Below are 9,139 nucleotides of genomic sequence, written 5' to 3' on the forward strand. Positions count from 1 at the left end.
AAAAGATTCCCAGGTGATTCTAATGTGCAGCCCAGGTTGAGAACCACTGTTCTAGAACCATTCCTGATGAATGCTATGGTTCACCTGGAACTAACCTGAAGCATGCTATGGTTCATCTGGAACTGCAGGATGGCTTCACAGAGGTTCCAAAACATGTATTCTGGCCACAGAACAGGCTGGAACACCAGGCAGGAGTGGGAAGTCTGGAAAAAGGGAGGAGGAAGATAATTTAGTTTAGTAACATGTTGCTGGACATATCCCTGGGCAGGGTTCCAAAGGAGGGGGAGGCTGAGCAGGACCCAGAAACCCAGAGATGAGATCGCACAGGCATCCTGAGCTGCAGCTGCTGCCACCAGCCCTGCTTCACTCACTAATAGGGGGAGGAGTCATCTGAGGCAGTTAGATCACCTGCCTGTAGCAAGACTGAACTAAAATACTAGACCAACATTTTCACCAGGATTTTTCAAGGAGCCAAATTTAGGACTATGAAATAACATCCGGATTATGTTATTTTGGCTCTTGGCCCTTAGAGGTCATCTGGGAAACACACTGGTAAAGTCAGTGGTGAACAATTGGTAGCTGCCATTGTTATTTTTTTAAAATATTTATTTATTTATTTGTTTGTTTGTTAATCCTCACCCAAGGATATTTTTCCATTGATTTTTAGAGAGAGTGGAAGGGAGGGGGGAGAGAGAAAGAAATGTCTATGTGAGAGAGGCACTGGTTGCCTCCTGCACTCGCCCCAACCAGGGCTGGGGATCAAGTCTGCAACTGAGCCCTTGACCGGAATTGAACCCAGGACCCTTTAGTCTGCAGGCCGACGTGCTATCCACTGAACCAAACCAGCTAGGGCTGCCATTGTTATTTTTAAGAAGCAGAATGTGGCACAGTGGTTAAGAGCATGCTCTGGGGCCAGACTACCTGGCTCTCCCATTTACCTTCTCTTTTGACTTGAGGCAAGTTACTTAACCTCTCTGGGCCTCAGTTTTTTCAACTGTAAAACTGGGTAATAAAAATATCTGGTTTTTAAAGTACTATGAAAATTAAACAAGTGAATGTACAGAAAGCAGTCAGAGCACAGAGCTGGATGAACTTTAATAACCTCCACTGATGTGAGAGTCCCTTTGGAACATTCTTGAAAGCACCTGCGGGGGGACCGTTAGGGTACCCAGGAATTCAGTGCCTCAGGGGGATAACTTTAGTTGTCGGATAGCTTGTGATGCTAAACCAATGCCACCTTCCCTGGAACTTCTACCATGGTCTCAGATCTTTTCTCTGGAACAAGTTTGTTTCTTCAAAGTGACATTCTTTCAAATATCTGAAGGCCAAGTTAGAGCGGCCTACTATCTGTTGCCAAGGTTGTAATGACTTGTTCACTTTGTCTTTGCCAACAAACTATACATTTTAGGACAGTAGGGATTATTTCTGACTTGGTCACTGTAACATTCCCAGCACAAAGCAGGAACTCAATATTTCTTTTCCCCAAGGGAAAAAACTGTCACCATGCTTCCCTTTTCCAGACTACTATCCTTCACTCATTCTTTATAAGATGTGAGTTCTAGATTCCTTGCCATCCAGGTTGGCCTCTTCTGATAAGACCTCTAAGTTTACCAAGAAGTCTCTTCAAACTCAGTGTCCAGAAATAAACTTTCCAGACATGATCTGGCCAGCAGAGTAGGCCACAGAACCATAAGCGGCACATTATACATCATTCAATATAGCCAAACACTGAAAGTATCTTCAGTAGCTAAATCTTGTTATTTCACTTTTAAGACTATGGTCCATTAGAATTTCTAGAATTTTATCATGTGAATTGCTTCCAAGCTGAGACTCTCCCTCCAACCTCTCCTTAAACAAAGACTTTCCTTGTGATGTGTACCTAGGGGCCAAGGTAACAAATGATAGAGACTTTTGAGCAAAGACAAACTTATTTGACTCTGAGCTTTTGGGGGACTATCTACACTGGGGGAACTGGGCTGAGAGACAGTGGCCCCTAAGAAAGAGTTTGCATTTAGCTTATATCCCTTGTGGACTGTGCTTGAATAGATGCAGCCCTTTATTCTGAAGGAGACAGACAAGTAACTGCAAAGCAAGGTTCTATCCCAGAGGAGCTGGGGTAGCTGGTAGGTTACCAGGGCAGAAGATTATACTCAGGAACAAAGAAGTCCAATTCCTTGAACATGGGCACAGGTGAAGTTTTCATCACAGCTGACTAGCCTTGATTTTTGTCCTCTAGGAACGTTAGAGAGTAAGAACCACACAAGTACTCATAGCCAGGGATAGATAAGAAAGGGATAGCAAACACTGACATTTCTCCAGATTTTAGGTCTCCTCCCCCACAAGGTTCTCTGTGCCTACATGGCTGGAAGTGGGGATGAGCCCCTCGAATCCATTCTGTGGGTGCAATGCAGTTTTCAGCTCACAGGAACAGAACGGTGGTTAGAAACTACCTACCTGCCAGAGCAGGAAGTCGCTGAGCCTCACTTCCCCAGAAGTCCGTATCAAGATGTCAGGATTGGGAGAGTGGTTGGTATAGAGGCACTTATCAAGCAGAGACTCAGAGACATCGCTAAAGTGAGTGGAGAAGAGACAAAGGTAAGCACACATCTCTTTTTGGATTTTTCTCATGGTGACATAAGGCTTCCCAGATTACAGAATACCATCAAATATATTAGTCAATACTACCTAGTACACAGAGGCCCTCAAAACATGCTCAATAAATTAATTAAGGAATCTGAGGCTCAAAGAAGATGATTAGTTTGCCCAAAGTCATTTAGCCAAAGACCTAAACCAAATGCACCCACTAGAATGTGCTGTCTTCACTTAAAGCATCTTGTTTTTGCCTGGCCAGTGTGGCCCAGTGGTTGAGCGTCGACCTAGGAACCAGGAGGTTGCCCGTTCAATTCCCAGTCAGAGCGCATGTCCGAGCTGTGGGCTCGATCCCCAGTAGGAGGTATGCAGGAGGCAGTTGATAGATGATATTTCTCTCTCATTGATGTCTCTATATCTCTATCCCTCTCCCTTCCCCACTCTCTAAAAATCAAGAAAAACATATTTTAGAAATACTTCATTTGTGATCCAGTAGAATAGTGATAATTGACAAAGTGTAGTAAGTACTTGCATTTTTTAAAAATCTTGTTGTTGTTTTTTATTTATTTAAAATACTAGAGGCACGGTGCACAAAATTCGTGCACAGGAGGGGGGGGGGAGGTATCCCTCAGCCCAGCCTGCACCCTCTCCAATCTGGACCCACAGGGATTGGGCCTAAACCGGCAGTCGACATCCCTCTCACAATCAGGACTGCTGGCTCCTAACTGCTCGCCTGCCTGATTGCCCCTAACCGCTTCTGCCTGCTGGCCTGATCGCCCCCTAACCGCTTCTTGCTGGCCTGATCACTCCCAACTGCCCTGCCCTGCAGGCCAGATTGTCCACAACTGCCCTCCCCTGCTAGCCATCTTGTGGTGACCATCTTGTGGTGGCCATCTTGTGACGACGTTGCGCGATGCCACCTAGGCTTTTATTATATAGGATATTTTTATTGATTTCAGAGAGGAAGAGAGAGGGAGAGAAACATCAATGATGAGAAAGAATCATTGATTGGCTGCTTCCTGCTCTCCCCCCACCAGAGACTGAGCCCACAACCTGGGCATGTGTCCTAACTGGGAATTGAAACAGCAACCTCTTGGTTCCTGGGTTGACGCTCAACTGCTAAGCCACAGTGGCAGGGCGAAACATCTTGTTTTTTAAAATACACATAACAAAGAGGCAGCCAACCAAATGGGAGATGATATTTACAAACAGTAGCTCTGACAAAGGTTTAATTTCCAAAATATATTAAGAACTCATAAAACTCACCAAACAAAGAAACAAACAACCCAATCAAAAAATGGGCAGACGTGCCCTAGCCGGTTTGGCTTGGCTCAGTGGATAGAGTGTCGGCCTGTGAACTAAAGGGTCCCAGGTTCAATTCCGGCCAAGTGCACATGCCTGGGTTGCCGGCTCGATATCCATTAGGGGGCATGCAGGAGGCAGCTGGTCAATGATTCTCTCTCATCATTGATGTTTCTATCTCTCTAGCCCTCTCCCTTCCTTTCTGAAATAAAAAAAAGCATTAAAAAAAAATGGACAGATGACCTGAACAGACACCTCTCCCAAGAAGACATACGAACAGCCAATAGATATATGAAAAGATGTTCAACCTCAGTAGCAAGTAGAGAAAGGCAAATCAAAATTAGAATTCGATACAACCTCACACCTGTTAGATGAGAGCACAGTTGATCAGTTGCTTCCTACATGCCCCACACTGGGGATCGAGCCTGCAACCCCGGCATGTGCCCTGATCCAGAATCGAACGAACCGTGACCTCCTGGTTTATAGGTCGACACTCAACCACTGAGCCATGCTGGCTGAACTGTTTTGTTTTTTTAATGTTCTTTTTAAAAAATTTATTGGGGTGACATTGGTTAATATGATAAGTAATAACCAAGTAATAACAAGTGTTATAGAGGTTGTGCAGAAAAGGGGACCCTCATTAACTGCTGGTGGGAATGTAGACTAGTACAATCACTATGGAAAACAGTCTGGTGAGTCCTCAAAAAAGAATAGAGTTACCATACCACCCAGCAACCCCTCTCCTGGGTATATACCTGAAAAACTTGAAAACATGTATTTTCAAAGATATATGCATCCCTATGTTCACTGCAGCATTATTCATAGTAGCCAAGACATGGAAACAACCTAAGTATCCTGCGATCGAGGACTGGATAAAGAAGATGTGGTGCATACACACAATGGATACTACTCAGCCATAAGAAAGGATGAAATACTGCCATTTGCAATAACATGGATGGACCTTGAAAATATTATGCTAAGTGAAATAGGTCAGTCGGAAAAAGCTAAGAACCATCTGATTTCACTCATATGTGGGATATAAAACTGAAACTTGTGGACACAAACAGCAGTGTAGTGGTTGTCAAAGAGAAGGGGTGAGGGGTGAAGGGATCCTATTATACGGTGACAGGAGAAGATTTGACTTTTGGTGGTGGCCACACAATGCAATATACAGATCTTGCAACATAGAAACCCACACCTGAAACCTATATGATCATATTAACCAATGTCACCCCAATATATTTTTTAAAAAAGAATAAAACAAAACAGCCCAGCCAATGTGGCTCAGTGGTTGAGCATTGACCTATGAACCAGGAGGTTACAGCTCATTCAGTTCCCAGTCAGGGCACATGCCCAGTTGCAGACTCAATCCCCAGTGTGGGGCATGCAGGAGGCAGCTGATCTATGATTCTATCATCATTGATGTTTTTATCTCTCCCCACCTCTCCCTTTCTCTAAAACGAATAAAAACATATTTAAAAAAACAAACACAACATAGACTTTGGAGGTAGATATACTTGACTGGAGTCCAGGCTGTTTCATTTAACAGCATACATTACTTTGGGTGGGTCAACTAACCTTTTTAAATCTTAGCTAATTGAACTTACAAAATGGGGCAAATAACAGTCACTACCTTATATGAAAATGAAATGAGAATATATGTAATAAACTCTTAGTCTAGTACCTACCGCATAATAAGATCCAATAAATATTAGTTAGTAACTTTTATTTTTATACTGTATTTTTGTTCATGTCAACCTTCCTATATATGGCACTCTAAGTATACCATCTATATATATAAAAGGCTAAGCGACCGTCTGACCGTTCGACTGGTAGCTATGACATGCACTGACCACCAGGGGGCAGACACTCAACGCAGGAGCTGCCGAGCTGCGGTGACTTGGCAGCGGCGGTTCGGAACCAGAGAGGAGGGAGCCTGATTCTAGGGTGTGTCACTCGAGAACCGCCCTCTCACAATACGGGACCCCTCGGGGGATGTTGGAGAGCAGGTTTGGGCCTGATCCCTGCAGGCCAGGATGAGGGACCACACCGGTGCACCAGGCTTCTATTAGTGAATGAAAGAACAAGGCCCTGGAGCCAGGTTGAAATCCTGGCACCAAGCTTTGCCAACTAGGTGGGCCTGAACAACAAGTTACTTTTCCTTGTGTCTCAATATTCTCATCTTAAAAATGGGGATAAGAACAGTATCTACCTCATAGCCTCTATGGGTTAAGTAAAAAAATCATATATGGAGTACCTGGCAGATGCCTGGCAAAGAGTAAATGCTCAGTAAATGTTAGCAATTATTAGTATTACTAACACTATTGTTTTAAGAGAAACACAGAGACCTACAGTGGGTCAAGTGACCTGCTCAAGGTAACTCAGTGAAAAAGAGTTTATTAACTATCCTTTATGCTCAAACTAATCCCTTTCTGTAATTTCAGACTCAAAATCCAATCTAACATTAATATGTTTTAAAAAAATATACCTTGGAAGAAAGTGAGGAGTTGGATGATGGTAATGAGAATAGAAAAGTTATAGCTATTGGAAGGGTAGAGCCTAATTGTAATTAACTCATTGACTCTGTTATAAATGCAGATTTGTCTAAATTTGAATAATGTAAAGAGCACTGCCTCAGGTCCTGATTAGACCAGTCTTAGCTGAACACCAAGCTTCCTGAGCTGGTGGGTGGAGACATCAGACTCCTTACAGTGGTGACCCTGCCCAACCTACACCATGTCTGCATGACTAACCCCACATAGGCAAGTTAGTAAACCATGCAGGGCAGAGAAAATGGATATGGGAAAACTTGTTGGACAAGAAGCAGAAAGAAGATAAAGGTCAGTAGTTATTGGAATGTGGTATGAGTATAAAGTGCACTGAATTTAGGAGTCAAGATCAGAACGCTAGTCCTAGGCATGAATGCATATTACAGCTGCTTGCTAAATAGCTTTCTTTCTAGCATAAACATTTGTCCCTTACTATTTTTTATACATCCTTTATTATTTTAAGTATATATATATTTTTTATTGATTTCAGAGAGGAAGGGAGAGATAGAAAAATCAGTGATGAGAGAGAATAATTGATTGGCTGCCTCCTGTACACCCCCTACTGGGGATTGAGCTCGAAACCCAGGCATGTGCCCTGACCAGGAATCGAACCATGACCTACTGGTTTATAGATTGACGCTCAACCATTGAGCCACACTGGCCATGTATCCCTTACTATTTTTAATATACAGTTGACAGATTCCACATATAAGTAGACCTGCATAGTTCAAACTCGTGTTGTTTAAGGGTCAATTGTATTTTCGAACCATGGTTAGGAATCCAAGGTTGCGGAGGGCTAACTGTAATTATATATGGATTTTCAACTATATGGGTGGTAGATGGCCCTAACCCCCCAACACATTGTTGAAAGATCAACTGTATTATTTCACTCACACAAAAGACTATATGAAACGTCAATTATAAAACACAATATTATAATGAATAATTATGAAATCACCCCCCACACCAAGAATTAGAAAATTACCAATAACTTGTTTCTACTTATATATCTCATATTCCTGCCTGGTCCCAACCCTGACAACTTACTCACTATCTCAATTTTCCCCCCAATAGTTCATTTTAATTTCTTTTAAAAAAAATTTATTGATTGCCCTAACCGGTTTGGCTCAGTGGATAGAGCATCAGCCTGTGAACTCAAGGGTCCTAGGTTCAATTCTGGGATTGATTTTAGGAGAGAGAGAAAGAGAGAGAAACATTGATTTGTTGTTCACTTATTTATGCATCATTGGTTGATTCTTATATGTGCCCTGACAGCAGATCAAATCTACAATCTTGGCATATTGGGATGATGCTGTAATCAACACCAATTGAACTACCCGGCCAGGCTAAGTAGTTAATTTTCAAACCACATCTTAACTGACTTCCTTACAGTATTTGACAGTTTTTCCCACCAGTGCCCAGGCCCCTCCTGACCCACACCTGACCCTCTTTTCTTGGCTTCTGCAATACTGATTGCCTGGCTTTTCTTTCTACCTTTCTCTCTCTCTAAAAATCAATGGAAACATATCTCGAATGAGGATTAACAAAAAAGTCTCCTTTCCTTCTTATCTAAATCCATTCCCACTGAGCAACTTCTATATTTTTTATTTTGTTTCTCAGGTAAATTGAATTATACCTCAGAAGGGAATCAGAAAATTCCTCGGTCCCAAGATCCCATATAACAGAGGTAAAGGACAAGAACTCTGGAATCAGACAGCTTTAGATCTGAGTCCTGGCTCTGGCATTTATTAGCAGAATGACCTTGGGGAAATAATTTCAATGCTGAGCTCAGTTTTCTCATCTATTACATGGAGAAAAGACTCAAGTCTCTCACATATGAGATTAATGACTCAATAAAATACAAATAACAGATTGCCTGGGTTGTTTGTTGCTACCATTATTTTACTATTGCTCTTATTAGTTTAATAATATGAGAGGAACTGAGTAGCCAGGTAGCTTCTAAAGTCTCTCCGAGCTCTAATAATTAGGATTCTATGATGTTGCTAATGATGGGCAATTTTCTTTTTGAAAAATATCTGAATCTTGCATAAAACTGTAACACGAGAGACCCAAGAGATTATTCCCCCGACAAACTGCATTCCTGAAAAACAATTTTGAAAAAACACTGCCAAAAAGCCAGGAGGATATCATTTATCGAATACCACAGAGTTCTACCATTTTTCTGGAGCTTCCTGGTGTGCAGTGAACACAGAGAAATTCTGAAGCAAGGAGACCCCCCGCCCCCGTCCTGCCCCCCCGATCTTTCCACATGATTGCCGGATTTGACTTCTGGCCCATGTACACGACTTAGGAGGGATTTCATGGTTTGGTGCATGACTGGTTTCCCTATCAGTGACCATGCTAAACTAGGGATACCTGGGATCCAGCAGACCCTGCTCCACTCCCCAGGCCATCTCTCTCACAGCATTGCTGATCTCATGACGGGACGTGTATGCAAAGCAAACGTTCAGGAAACACCTGAGGAGGAAGAACAGAATAATTTACCAAAACAGGACAGAGACTAAGGATTAGAACCACTTATTCCAGAGCACCCTTGCCCTGGAACAAAACACAACACCAAATGTTAACTGTAGACACCTCTGAAAGGTCAGATTATGAATTTAAAAAATATATATATATTTTATTGATTTCAGAGAGGAAGGGAAAGACAGAGAGAAACATCAATGATGAGAGAGAAT

General features: G+C 42.4%; 1 protein-coding gene across 3 annotated transcripts in view; it reads right to left on the reverse strand.

The window, feature by feature from the left end:
- The window catches only part of DHDDS (dehydrodolichyl diphosphate synthase subunit), a 29,612-nt gene that overhangs the window by 7,772 nt on the left and 12,701 nt on the right, over positions 1 to 9,139 (reverse strand). For all 3 annotated transcript variants that reach the window (XM_005875152.2, XM_014546852.1, XM_005875151.2), the window contains exons 6-8: positions 8,817 to 8,918; positions 2,455 to 2,569; positions 96 to 203 (exon numbers count right to left, since the gene is read on the reverse strand). In XM_005875152.2, the coding sequence (XP_005875214.1) occupies positions 96 to 203; positions 2,455 to 2,569; positions 8,817 to 8,918 (325 nt within the window). The remainder of the gene's footprint in view (positions 1 to 95; positions 204 to 2,454; positions 2,570 to 8,816; positions 8,919 to 9,139) is intronic.

Source organism: Myotis brandtii, unplaced genomic scaffold, assembly GCF_000412655.1.
Source record: "Myotis brandtii unplaced genomic scaffold, ASM41265v1 scaffold456, whole genome shotgun sequence".
In the NCBI taxonomy this organism is placed as follows: domain Eukaryota; kingdom Metazoa; phylum Chordata; class Mammalia; order Chiroptera; family Vespertilionidae; genus Myotis; species Myotis brandtii.